This window comes from Bidens hawaiensis, unplaced genomic scaffold, assembly GCF_021521415.1.
Source record: "Bidens hawaiensis isolate Kalapana, Puna unplaced genomic scaffold, B.hawaiensis_p1.1 tig00039597_1, whole genome shotgun sequence".
Classification (NCBI taxonomy): domain Eukaryota; kingdom Viridiplantae; phylum Streptophyta; class Magnoliopsida; order Asterales; family Asteraceae; genus Bidens; species Bidens hawaiensis.
In genome coordinates, this window is record NW_027496974.1 from 89,675 (window position 1) to 104,426 (window position 14,752).

Below are 14,752 nucleotides of genomic sequence, written 5' to 3' on the forward strand. Positions count from 1 at the left end.
AAATCAGTTTTTGAATTTGAAACCATACGATCCCAAGTCTCAAACATCAGTCCTATGTTATTAGACTAGAAGGCCGGCTATCTTCATATCGGTTTTCAAACAGTTGCGTCTTTCTCTCATTTTTACACAATCCTTCATCAAACACCCATCACGGATTGTCACGAACTTATGTGAAGGTGCCCTTCTATTAGGTTAAAAACCTGTGTTATGATGGGATGGAATGTGATTGCAGGATGCCGTGGAAATAAAATGATTGATCATGTAGCTGATGTAGCTAATTGATAGTTAAAAAAAAGCTGAAACCATCAAATAACTCGCCCTCGCGTCTGCTACCAGCATCTGCTCCTTTCAGGCCCCTTCGTTTAGTGCCCTTTCCTCCTTACCGTAACACATGGCTTAAGCGTGTATAACATCGTTTGAATATAATATAAAAGTTTGTGTATAAAAACAAAATTTAAAATAATGCATGTGTTTATACCAAAATCGTAGATTGGATTTTTTTATATATTATTTTTAAATTACTGATTTAATTTGAAATCTGATACCTTTTGATTATTAAAATTACAAACTTGATATATTTACTTTGTAAAAAGTTTATACCTTTATGATTCTGAGTCGTTTTAGATTTGTTTTCCTTTTCTTTCTTCAAATCTCGATGTATTTTTATTTTTAATTTAGTCCCTTAAAATATTAATTAAGAAAAATGATGTTTATTGTTTAATTTCGTCTAGTCAGGCTGTCAGGCATTTATTGCTACATACAATAACCGACGAAAATCACCAATTTTTAATCGTTAGCATCTCTCACTTTTAAGTTTTGAAACCTCGAAACGGACTGTTCGGTTCGACCGGGACCCGATAGGCATGCCGGTCCGGTTCACATAATACAACCCGTTTTTTAATAATCAGGCTGGGTTTGACGGTTTACGGTTCGACTGAAACCAGTGAACCGTTTATTGAATCCGTAAGTTTGTTTTTATTAAATCAACGGTTGAAACGGTAAAAGCTTGTTTATTAAATCAAAAACTTTTGGTGACGCTAGGAATCAAACCCAGGAGCTATCACCACTTTGGTGGGATGGTAAAGGCTTTGGCCTTTGGGTGAGAGGTCCAGGGTTCGATTCCTGGCATTGACGGTATAATGTAAATAGTAGGAGGAAAACTTGAACATTCAAAAAAAAAAAAAAAACCAGGAGCCATCCGACATTAAATGCTTATCAAACACTACACTAGAACCAACCTTAATTAATGCTTCTCTAGTAGAAATATAGGACCTATATAGTGAAAATAAATATTATAAATGGACATGAAAGTTGCTTAACATTATTTTTTCTATATATATAAATTATATAGGTATATATAAATAGGGTGTACATATATAAATATATTTATGTTATTTATGATGTCGTCTGGGTTAACGTCCGGGCCGGTCTGACTTGTGACCCGGTAAGACGTCCGGGTGGAAGTCCGGCCCAGGTCTAAAAACATTGCTTGTAACCAGCTCTCAATAAAATCTAACTTCCAATTACAAACCTACCAATCTAAATCACGTTAAGGTTATCTGTTGTGGTCTAACTAGCATGTGCTAGTTAAATCGTCATTTCATTGCCACATAGACAGTTGGTGCTTTAATTACTCCACATATTTGCTTAAACGTTATGGTTTAATTAGCTTTAACTAGCATTAACTTTAAATCAAATAAAACAATAAGAAGATGAAACACGTTCCAGAAAAGGATCATGGACTGTCGGGTTGAATGCTTTTAGTAGGTAAAGCATGCTCTAAACATACAGACATACATATACACTCAAACACACTTAGACCATGCGCAACGCTAACATACACACTTTTAACATGAAGGCTTAATCATCATGCCATATCAGTTTTCCACTTATTCTTTTCATATGCACATTTTACCCTTAACGCTATCATGCTCGTTTTTTCCACATACAACCTTAGGGCATGCTTGGTTCATGAATTTCATAGGAATTGAAAAATGGAATTGATAAATATTCCATCTAAAATTGTGTTTGGTTGGTAATTAAGTGAAGGAATTGGAATGTGAATTCTTTCCTTCAATCAAAAAATTCACTTTCCTTTCGATGTGCGATGAAATTATAAACATTCCAGTGGAATGCTCAAACTTTACCAAATCACCCTCAAAATTAATAACCAAATAAAAGGTGAAAATCATCTTCAATCAAGTTAATATCCAGAAATTTAAATCAAATAGAGTTCCAAAATCATAAAACCCAATTATAATTTCATAAATCAAAATCTATGAAACTGAAACAAGAAAAAGTTAATGAAGCTTCAATAAGAAATCAAGTTCCATATAAAACAAAAAATGGAGTTATAGAAATCAAAGTATCTAAAGAGAAAAAAAAAACTTCAATAGAGCTTTGAACATACGTTCAGCTATAGAAATTGCCGATGAAGCTTCTTTGAAAACCAGTAAAAATCAAGTTTTTGAAAAAAAAAAAAAAGTTAGATCAGGTTTAGTAGTTGAGGCTTTGATTTGATTCATAGATGCGAGATTGAGCTATTAAAAAAAAGGAACATCAAGTTATAACAAAAAGAAAAAAAAAGAGATCTCGACTTTAATAGTTTCTAGATCCATCATATATTCAGATGGTACACAAAGGGTTTCAAGAAAGGGAAGAACTAGAAAAAAGAGGATGAGGGTAATGCATTCATTTAACGTTCTAAACATGCCAATCCCATTATCAAATTCACAAACCAAACACCACATCAATATTTAAGAGATTCCATTTCAATTCCAAATCCAATTCAAATTACAATTTCATCACAAAACATTTTGCGAACCAAACAACCATATTGTTTCTATATCACCGTTTACTTGTTAACAATTTAGTAGTTAAATATATTTAACTTATTTAAGAAAAATTTATTAATTAAATAAAATCAATTAATTAACGACTCAACTTTAAAAGATAAAGCTAAAAGTGGAAAATTTTTTTTACCTAAACTAACATCAGCTTGAAAACGAAATAAAAATTTACAATACAAAGTTAATAAATAGAAAAAAAGAAATAAATAAATAAATTAACCGAGCTAAATTCTTTATTTATTAATGAATTATTATTAATTATAATTTTTTTATTTATAAAACGTAGTTTACTATTTTTGTATTTAATGGTAACATTTAAAAATCAGAAATAAAATATTGATTTGAATGGACCTATCTAACCATGTATATACCCCTGAGCTGCACTCTAGGCATGCACCTTTCACCTTAGCGGTCTGTAAATAAAGAAGAAAAATTGATATGCCGACAAGATGTCGTCGCAAAGGGTGAGCCAAAACGACTTGTCTTTTTTTTTTCTTTTTTTTTTTGGCGATTAAAGAAAAGAAACGTATTCAGAAGCCCTTTACCGACGACGAGTAGTTGGGATAGGGTGGACAAGAAAAAAATCTGCTATTAATCATTAAATTAGATTAAAACAAAGGGAAAATCAAACACTCTATTGTGGTGACAAGTCGTCCGGAGAGAGTTTTCAGTTTGCGCATGTGTGTTATTTTCCTTGCCGCCGAAATTGTACCGATGGCTTGTTGTTAGAGAACCCTAGCTAATTTCTAGCACCTCTATCGTGATGACTTAATATCGCTATAGTGTTGTTGTATGAGACAACTTTTCTTGTAGTAATAGTCATCATGATGGTCGACAGAATTGGAATCAAGGAAGCCGTGGTGATGGTGCATAGCAGTTGGCCACACGGTAGTGAACTAGTGATGGTTATACAGCAGAATATGGCTAATAGGACTCAAACGTGAGCTAAGGCCTAAGGCGATATTAGAGGAGAAATCCTATAAAGGAATAAATAAAGTAGTATTCATCATTTGTGCTTTGTTACTATATATAGTTATAGTTACAACCAAGTAATTAAAATTCCATGGTACACGATGCACCAAATTTGTTGTTCCCATTCTTAACGCTCATTCAATAGATTATCCATCCTCCTTTCTCTCTCTCCCTTGTTTTGCAAGACATGATGATGAAAAATAGGGTTTAATTTCATGCTATAATTTTATGTACGTTTTGTCTGTGCAACTTGGCATAGAAATTATATTATGACGTCGCATGCATTTGGTCTTATACCTACGTTGGAGACTATACCCAAGGAAAACTATGTTTGCACTCGTATACATGAAAAACATCCCTTTGGGATGTTTATCTACGGCAACACCCCCAACGAATCGACTTTCGCACTCGTCTTGTTGGAGCTTTCTTTGTTCCTGGTCATAACCCACACCATTCACCACCTTCTCAAACCTTTTAAACAACCAAAAGTTATCTCCGAGATCATTGTAAGTACCGGATATTTATTAGGTTTGTTATTTGCTTTCTTTTCTCTATATATTGTAATTTTCTAATGCCATTTGCCTACATTAATATGTTGATTGAAGGGAGGTATTATTGTTGGACCATCGTGCTTATGTCGAAACCCGAAGTTTGCAGCGTGGTTGTTCCCAGGGCAATCGGCGTTTATATTCAGGAATATTGGTTCGTTTGCGTTCATGTATTTCATGTTTGTGTCGGGCGTGAAGATGGATCTTTTAATGATCAAAAAAGCAACCAAAAAACAATGGTATATCGGGATGTTCGGCATGGTTGTACCGCTACTAGCAACAGGAGGTGTTGCATTGCTGGTGAGAAACTCTTTAGAGCCTCAAATGAAGACAGCCACTTCCATTTGGGGAGTGAGTGCATCCCTAGCCATTACATCCTTCCCTGTCCTCCACCCAATCATTCGCGAACTCAACCTTTTGAGCTCGGATATTGGACGCATGGCGTTAGCCACAGCTGTCATTGGTGATCTCATAGGAATGTACGGGATCATCGCATTTGAGGCCGCTAAACAGGGCGAGGCTCGCCCTATGGCTGCCGTAGGATATCTAATCTCATTGGTACTCTTTTTTATAACCATCTTTGGTGGAAACCGAATGTTGATGTTTTGGATAATCAAAATGACACCAGAAGGTAAGCCTGTGGAGCAGTTTTACATAGTTGCAATCTTGGCAGGTGTTCTTGTGTGGGGGTTCATGAGTGATTTCTTCGGGATAGCGCTGGCTAACGGTCCAATGTGGTTCGGCCTTGCCATCCCTGACGGTCCGCCTTTAGGAGCCACTTTGGTGCAGAAGAGTGAGTCGTTTATCAACGACATTCTTATGCCGTTTGCGTACATTAATATGGGGTTGATGACGGATGTGTTTGCCATGAGAGACGCTTGGGGGACATTACAGCCACTGTTTTTAATAGCCCTCACCGGATATTTGAGTAAATTTATTTCCACATTATTTATGACTCGCTTCTTTGAGATGCCCTTAAAAGAAGGTGTCACCTTGAGTTTGATCATGAGCTTGAGAGGTCAAGTTGAGTTCTTATTGTTTATACATTGGCTTGACTTCAGGGTACGTTCCCACTTTCATCCCCTTCTTAATCTATTGATTAAATATTATACTTTTATCTATCTACAAATGTGACCTCTGAAATCTAATCTCACACTGATCGTGTTATTTGTCAAACAACCAATAATTTTGATCTCTTACTTTCAGAACGAATGCCCAAATATTGGTCAAACAACCAACAATTTTCAAAGTTTTGACTGGCTATCCGGATATATGTCAAACGGTCGTTGACCACTAATTTTCAAAGTTTGATCCACTATTTATTAACGACCATCTGAATTGTTCAAATGACCGTTTTAACCAAAAATGTTCAAAGTTTGACCCCTGCTTTCACTTTCAGAGCAGCCGTCCAATTGTTTGTCAAGTGGTCTTTATCCAATAATTTTCATAAGTTTTACCCCTAGTTTCTGAACGACAATCCAAATATTTGTTCAAACGACCATTTTAAGCAAGAGTTTTCAGAGTTTGACCCCATTTTTCATTACTGACGTCTAGAGTTGACCAATAATTTTCAAAGCTTGATTTAATTTGAAACGGTTGTCTAAGGTTGTTTGGTAGCCTTTTAACAGTAGTCATTAAGAAGCTATCTCTTAATGACTCATAACCTCTTAATGGTTAAGGCTGTGCCTTAACCATTAAGAGGTTATGAGTCATTAAGAGATAGCTTCTTAATGACTGTTACAGCCTTAACCATTAAGAGGTTATGAGTCATTAAGAGATAGCTTCTTAATGACTGTTAAAAGGCTATCAAACAGCCCCTATTTGTACTTTGTAGTGAACGGCGTGTTTGATGGTGTGAAATCAAATGCGATTACATATTTTCTAATTAATTCATATATGATTTTGTGCATGCAGATGATTGGGGTCCCACAATTTACAATGTTCGTGCTTTTCTCAACCGTGTTAACGAGTATAGCAACACCCATGATCAGCCTCTTCTACAATCCTAACCGGCCGTACATGATCAACAAACGAAGAAACATTCAACACACTCCTCCCAACACAGAACTCAACCTACTCGTTTGCTTCCTAGAAGAGGATAGTGTTCCTAGCATACTTCACCTTCTTGAAGTCTTCAACCCTACACTCCACAGTCCTTTTATGCTCGATGCACTTCATCTTGTCGAGCTTGTCGGCCGTGCTGCTCCGGTTTTCATCGACCATGCGGAGGAACACAACAACGACAAGAGCGACATGGATGACGACACGGGGATGATACATAAATCCTTCCAAGGGATTCATGAGAACAAGAGAGATGTTATCAAGATTCACTCGTTTACGTCCGTCGCACCCAAACGAAGCATGTACCAAGACGTTTGCGAGCTCGCTTTGAACCGAAAGTCGCAATTGATCATACTTCCGTATAACATGTCTCCATTGTCAAGCATGGCTGGGAGTGATATGGTCCAGAACAATGTGAAGTCATTAAACTACACGGTGCTGGACCACTCGCCTTGCTCGGTCGCGGTTCTTGTGGACAAGGGGGAGTTTAGGCCGCCAGCGAATAATGTGAGAATGTCGGTGGCCGGTATGAGGTACCATTTGGGTATGCTTTTCCTAGGCGGGGCGGATGCACGTGAGGCGTTGGCGTGTGCTGACCGCATGGCTGGGAACCCGAACGTGTCGCTTACAGTCATACGCTTCCTTGCGCTCAACGGTGAAGGAGAGAATGAAATGGAGAAGAAGTTGGATGATGGGTTGGTGACTGCGTTTTGGGTGAAATATGAGGGGAATGAAAAGGTGGCGTACCGAGAGGTAGTGGTGCGAAATGGCGAAGAGACAGTGGCAGCTATTCGTGCGATGAATAGCGAGTCGTATGATCTTTGGATTGTAGGGAGAAAGCTTGGGATTAATCCTATATTGATTGAAGGTTTGTCAAGTTGGAGTGAAAGCTTGGAGCTTGGTGTTATTGGTGACTATGTTGCATCAGTTGATTTAGGCAGCACGGCTTCAGTGTTAGTAGTGCAGCAACAAGTTTTACGAGATAAAGACATGAATTCGGGTGGATTTCAAGGGAAGATTACAAAATATATTAATAGCCTTTGTTAATGATCACTTGTTATTAATTGTACAACTAGTAATTTTACCCGCACGTTTTCATTACATGTATGTCACACGCGTTTACAAAGACTATAATTCATTAGTGAACAAAACATGGACAAACCTTCACACGAGCAATTAAAACTATTCATCAGTGTTGTACTTGTATCCATGGCTTCCGTTATTTATTCTCAATATTTAGTAGCTCAACTGCTCAAGTTCCCGGGTACACAAGTTTATGCTTTACATCCTACATGTTGATAAGAAAGCTTTGGAAGATGGTGATGTCATGAAAGAATTAAAACCCTTGAAACATGTTCCTTTTGATGATCATGTACTTGTAAGCATAAAGACCAGGGCAGAGCTTATGCAACATCCTTCTCAAGTGGAATTCATTTGGGGTCGAGGCAAAAATGAATGATCGGCTGTCGTTTTAAACAAAGCAATTCAAGTTCAAAGGAAAACCAATTTGTTTTGATACTTTTGATTAGCAAAGTTTTGTTTTCCCATTCGCGTGATAGTTACTTACGGTTCTTATTCTGATTTTTGGGGACAAAAATCTTTTGTGGCTATTCTATAAATCCAGGTATTTTCTTGAACGAAATCGTATAAACAGAAATAAGTACAGAAAACAAGTATCCAAAATTCCAAACTTTATAAGTGAAACACATGTCATGAAAACAGTAGATTATATATGATTATTGAAACTTTATAAATGTTGTAATGAATTACAAACAACCAACTGATAATTAAGATGGTTTAACAATTTGAAGTAGCAATGCAGAGTGGATATTGGTGTGCACCCTGAAGAGTTTTCACAGCACTGTCATAATATACAAAACCCATGAACCAGAATTCATGATCATCAACAGATATAACTTGGATGTACTTTTCAGAAGGATTTGATTTGCTTCTAGAAGGCTGGATTGCTTTTAGTTGAACCAATGGGATGATAACCTATTTGTTGTTTCAAAACACATACAAAGTGGTAAATAAAAATAGGACGACTTCATCTGTTACAACTTATAATAAATCCATAAAATTTAAAAGAAAGTTAATTACAGTTTTCGTCAGTTAAGTATATTCAAATTTCGCTTTCTATCCATTGAGATTAAACTTGTAATATGCCTTGCACATGACAGTCAGAGTAGTTTGGTCCTTTTACACAATGGACTGTTTATTGAAAATCTTAACAAGTTACATATTTACATAAATAATCCATTATTTGTAAAAAGACCAAATTGACCTTATATAGTTATATGCAACGCACATGACAAAGCTTAACAAAAAAATCTAACATCTGTTAATGGAAATGGCGTAAACTGTGATAGCTCATGAACATAAAAGATGAATTATGTAATTTCCTTAGTTAAGGACGAAAAGTGAAAGTTCGAAATTTGTAACTTACTCTAAAACAAAATTAGCTTAAAACATAGTCAAACGGGTCAAAACGCGCCCAAATTGTAGTTCCAATGCATGAAACATTTTGATTACTATTGAAGTAGTACAATATTATAGTCACATGTGACACTAACTATTTATAAAAAAAATGATTTTAAGAAAAAAGAAAGTGTTTCGCTCACTCGACACATTTGACCTATACTAAATTTGTCAATTTTGACCTGTTAGTCAATCCGCCTTTGGCCAACAAGTATGTATACCTAATACCTCAACAAGTAACACGGCAAATATATTTAAATGAAATAAAGCATAATTGTAAAAGGAAGTTGACCTTGTAATAGCTCCACTTTTTTTCTTCACAAACTTTATATGGAAGTGGATTATCACTGCAAAATGCAAGCTTTGCAGTTGAGATGTAGAGTAATCCCATAACGGGCCCTGCAGAAGTTGACAGGTAGCATGCGAACGACTTCACAAGTCGTTCATCAGGAACCGTTTGGAACGTTGTTCTAAAGATTTTATCGTATCCACCTTCTGCAAGAACTTTGGTTCCTTGTGCAATTCTTCCAACTGCAGCATCGGTAACGCTGGAACCCGTTTTCACTGGTACAAAGTGAACGTTTAAATAAAGAGCTTATCGGATAATTATATATGAATGTATTGAAAGCAAATGCTAAATTACAGTCCAATCAACACTTTGCTTCACCCCCATGTAAGGTCTTCCTTTCTCACCCATTTTAGAGGCAACTAAATCCCCTATTAGATAACCATGCCTTTTCTATTGTAATCAAAATAACCAAATAGAGAAAGGTTCATTGCAGAAAACTAAATTGTTGCAAGAATAAAAAGTTAGAATAAAAAAACCTGAATCTTTTAGTTTTTCGGTCAGTGGTTAATATTTTTGAAAAGTTTTACTTCTATGTTATATACATAAAAAAAACCACTAACTTGATTTGTTTATATGCTTTTTTCTTTCACTTTGAAACGTTTACATATACATGCGTATGTATGTGTAGGAAAATATCACATGACCGTGTAGGTTTATAAAAATACATTTATTCAAAATTTTAAAAGAGATGAAAAAATGTCTCATTGTAACCATTTTTTCAAAAGGCAATTTTGAAATCGAAAAAATGAAAGTCGTTTCTAAATAACTTTTTTCTTCTCGCCCTAAGTTGTGAAAGGCCCTTCGGGCATGCGCCTAGGTCCTTGGGCGAGGCGCGGGGAAAGCGCCTTGCTGCCATCCAGGTCAAGATTCTGGCTAAATGCTGAAAATTCTGCAAATTCCTAGACAATTGGTCTAAACACCCAATTACCCAAAAATGGTAAGTAACCATCCTGAACTATTCCAAAAAAAGCCTAAAGCATGTCTAAAACCTCAAATAAACGTATGTTTATGCTATGCATCTTTACTTATCTCGGGCCCTCGTTTTTTAAGCCCTTGAGCCTGTAGGCACGAGGCTAACCCTTTGCGCCTTTGACATCTATGTTCTCGCCAAAAAAGTTTCTACTACAGAGAACTCTCCCCGAACCAAACACCAATTAATCCCCAAATACTTAATATTAGCATTCACTTCTAATCGACATGGTAACAATTCTTAACATGTAATGTGCCAAAAAATGATGATATTCAAATAATGATGATATCCCAACAAAAAGGTTGAAAACTATGGGTTCTATGCAGACATATCAAATATTTGTCATTAGTATAGAAAATGGATAAACGAGAAATTAAATTAAACCTACAATGTTGCCACACATCTTCAGCATATTCCTGGCCCTTCTTCGTTGCTTCGGAGGCCTTCCTCGCCCATCTTCCAAACATAACCTTCACCAAATCCATCGTGTCTGCAAAAATATATATAATCAACTACATGCAATGCCGGCATTAATAATTAAGTAAAATATTATTCAAACACATGCAAACTGACGTACTCTTGGTGGAAGAATCTCTCACGGGAGCAGCCAACACGTAAGGATTTGGATTTGGCGTGGTAACAACGGCGGTTTGTGACGGTTGGCCAGAAACCGGATGAGGATGAATGCGATCTACATTATTATTAATATTATTATTAGGGTTTGGATCTTGTGATGAAGGGTTGGATGGTTGATTTGGATTCATTCCAAGAAATGGATTGTTGGATGAATTGGGTGAGGAGGTTTGATATATGGACGAAGAAGATTTCAAGGGTTTTGAATTGATACGAGGAGCTTTTTCGATGTTATTGATGTTATTATGACATATAGCGGTGCATGTCGATATTCAACCGTTACACCATGAATTTAAATTATTCAGCTTTTAAAGCATTTGATGATTTTGTGAATGATATCAATCAATTCAATGCAATGCAATGCAAGCATCATTGTTTTATTTAATATTTTTATTTCATTTTATACTTTTGTTAAAAGATAGTGAGAATAGATACGTGCCCACATTATTTGGTTTTGGTCTTCGTATATACCGTTCTTATTATTATTTTGTTTTTCTCAATCCCATCTCCCCCCCCCCCCCACCCACCCCATTGTAGGTAAGTTTAAACCGAATTAAAAAAAAAAAAAGATTGATTGTTAATGAGGTGAATAACACCTTTATTGTGATAGTGCTAGCTAGGGGAAAACTAGTTTAGCATCAGAATAACATTTGGGGTGTTGTGGTTTGGCTCCCTCTTCAGTGTTAACTAGTGAGGTGGCTGAATGGCATCTGCTTTTTCCATACCACAAGGAATAGCCATATATAGGGTGAGTGGTGGTGTCTAACGGAACAATACTACACAAATGAGTATTATTGGTAGTGGACAATATAAGCCAAAAAAAAAAAAATAAAAGAACACATGTAATCTATCGATGCCTATATTCTCACTTCATCTATTATGTTCGATCTCCACTAGTGTCATTTTTGGACGAGTATGGCAATGAAAGATTTGAGCTATGCGTTACGGGGTTGTCAATTCGAATTCCGACCCCACCCGGTTCATCCCACCGTGTGTTACGCTAGAGAATTATGCTATTGCGGTGACACAACTACTGAAGGTATGGTTTGCCGGGGAATGTCCAAGCCAGACTCTGAAGCCAGCGTAGGTCCGATAATGACAAATAGTCTAGTTAAAACGGGGCAGCAGGGTTCTTCCAATTTAAGGAGTGCGATGGCCCAACACACTAGTAAGTTTTCGATCCAAAAAAAAGAAAAAAAATTCTGACTATGGCTACCTATAAATAATTAAATACCATAACCCGAGAAAAAAACATTATTATCAACAGGCATGTTCCGCGTGTGAGCCAAAAATCTTGTTTTTTATGGGACGTTTTTTGCTGATAGAAGATCCGTTGGTAATTCACTGCTTTTGTGAGGACCATACAGTTGAAATTGAGTTTCTTGTAGTTTTGATTTGGACCCTGGTGGGAGATCTGTGCTTTGATCATAGATATAACTAGATTTTGACCCGGCGCGTTGCAGCGGGGCAATTGGTAAAACCTGAGCGTTACGTCAGTGAGTTGACGCGAATTCAGTTAGTATCGTTTACGTTCCTTACAATATAGACACCATTGGTAAAACCTTAGCATCCAAAAAATATATATTCGTCAAATTAAACCCGAGCGTTGTCAGTCCTGGGCATTGGGGCAGTAACTGGACACGAATTCGGTCGGTTTCGGCTACGCTCGTTACGGTACCATAACTAAAAAAGGAATATATATATATATATATATAATATACAAAAATTGAGTGAACCAGTGGGGTGGCGTATGTCAGTAAAGTCGGACATTGGTAAAATCAAACGTTGTTGGTCCCGGACGTTGAGACGTTGAGTCTATACGAATTGGGTCGGTTTTCGTCACCTTCGTTATGATATCGGAATTAAAACAAACAAAAGAAAAAAACAAAATTATCATTCGACCGGCTTCTGTTATGTTCGTTACGATACCAAAACGACAAAAAAAATGTATTTGACAAGTAAAGTGTCGCCAAGTGGCCCAATAACCGTTTAGCGTCTCCAAACTTGTAATATATAGTAGATAATACATGTCAATACTTTCATTGCCACAAAACTTTTAAATATAGACACCTAAAATCCTAACACAATATATTTTCATTTATATGAGTTTTTTCCTATGGTTGTGGCTAGTTTAAGTGAATAAAGTATTATATTTATGATGGTGATTTTAACGATATCAACAACAATTTAATATAATCCGGTTACTTAATACCAGTTGAAAAATTAAAAATAACCATTGACGGAGTTAAAAGGTGTGTATAATACATACTCGGTCATGTCTATCTTAATTTTGAGCACCACGAAACCTAAAGATTTATAAAAGGGGCAGGGAAACCCCACCATGGCGGTTAAGAGCGGAAACAATTAATAAAACACACAAAATTCTTTGATTTAACATTAATACAACCACAATTCAAAAACTATATGTTGATTGAAATATGACACCTACATAACAATCATATAGGACAAACTTTAAATTTAATTACTATATGCATGATGCATGTCTTCATGATCTCAAACCAGGAATTTGACGCACATTCACTACAAAGCCTCAACAATCGTGAGCTATAAATTCTCATAATACCGAATGACTCAAACAATATTCTCAACCTACTAAACAAGACGTACTCATTTTGAACAACTTCATTGGTACGGATTTTAAGCTTTAGCACGCAGTCATATGCCGTTCATGAAAATCGGTGTAATGCGCTACCAATTTGTCGAAAGGGGGGAGACACTCTTTAATAACTGAAAGATCAAGAACATCTCTAAACCACTTGTTTAACAAAGGTGTGTTTTCTTCATCCAAAAGTTTAACATCTAACATTTTCTCGAGCATTTGAGAATAATATCCAACCCAAACAATTAAAATATCCATAAAGCTTAAATTTTGCCATCTAGAGAAAGGTTTGTTTGGGTTCAAACTACTCTCAATGGTCTTGAGAATTTCACGACCTTCTTTTGCAACATTTTCTTTATCGTCTGGTGTAATTCGCAACATCTTGATGATTATCGGCACAAACTAAAAGAGAAAATTCAATTAGATGCACATGTAATATGAATCATTTCATTTTTTTTGGCTATGAAACAATCTTTTGTTGCATGTATGGTAGAAAGATAGTTTTAGCATCTAAGTCAACTCCTTCCAAAGAAGTAGTTGGCATCAACTACTTCCAAAGAATTCAAAGGTTGAAGGTTAGGAGAAAAAGATAACAAGTTGTAGATAACAAATAAGGTATGAGTGGTAATTGTGTTGGGTTGAAGGTTTTAGAGTTCAGACTGACAAGTTGAAATTGGTAATATATTTATTGATGTAAAAACAGTAACCTAAAACCGGGCACATCTAAAATCGTGTAGCACGGGTCGTACTTGTATAATTAACCAATAAATAACTAAACATATTGTAAAAAGGTTGATCTTATAAATTATACAGATTTTATTTAAGTTACCTTGTCATCAACAAATTTTGCCCAAAAACGAGATCTTGCTTTCTCAAAAGGATCTTCAGGAAGCAGCGGATGATTCCTCCATATCTCATCTATGTATTCAAGTATGACAAGAGACTCCACGATTAGCTTCTCGTTGTGCACAAGAACCGGAAACTTTTTGTAGACCGGGTAGTATTGCAAAAGCATCGAACTTTTGTTTAAGATATCGTCTTCGACGTATTCATATTCAACGCCTTTAAGACTTAATGCCCATTTCACACGAAGGACCATAGGGCTTTGCCAAATTCCTATTAACTTCACCTTGTCTCCTGTCATTTGAATATGTTTATGATGGTTTCAATCGGACTTCCATTGTATCTTATATACAAAGTTTTCAATGGTCAAATCCAATATTCAAAATACTTTTTTTTTGTTTTTAAATAATAAAATGTGATGAATCATCT

At 36.0% G+C, this 14,752-nt stretch overlaps 1 protein-coding gene and 2 pseudogenes across 2 annotated transcripts; 1 reads left to right on the forward strand and 2 right to left on the reverse strand.

The window, feature by feature from the left end:
• Positions 1-4,090: 4,090 nt before the first annotated feature.
• Positions 4,091-7,477, forward strand: LOC143591375 (cation/H(+) antiporter 24 pseudogene; annotated as a pseudogene).
• Positions 7,478-8,210: 733 nt separating this feature from the next.
• LOC143591376 (GEM-like protein 1) lies at positions 8,211-10,991 on the reverse strand. The gene is made up of 4 exons (XM_077071596.1): positions 10,805-10,991; positions 10,616-10,717; positions 9,201-9,472; positions 8,211-8,425 (listed from the first exon to the last, which is right to left on the reverse strand). The coding sequence occupies exons 1-4, from the start codon at positions 10,989-10,991 to the stop codon at positions 8,228-8,230; spliced, it is 759 nt and encodes a 252-aa protein (XP_076927711.1). The 3' UTR covers positions 8,211-8,227.
• A 2,534-nt stretch (positions 10,992-13,525) lies between these two features.
• On the reverse strand, positions 13,526-14,632 carry LOC143591377 (glutathione S-transferase U7 pseudogene; annotated as a pseudogene). Its single transcript, XR_013145657.1, has 2 exons — positions 14,310-14,632; positions 13,526-13,882 (listed from the first exon to the last, which is right to left on the reverse strand). The product of XR_013145657.1 is annotated as a glutathione S-transferase U7 pseudogene (transcript).
• Between the last annotated feature and the right edge of the window lie 120 nt (positions 14,633-14,752).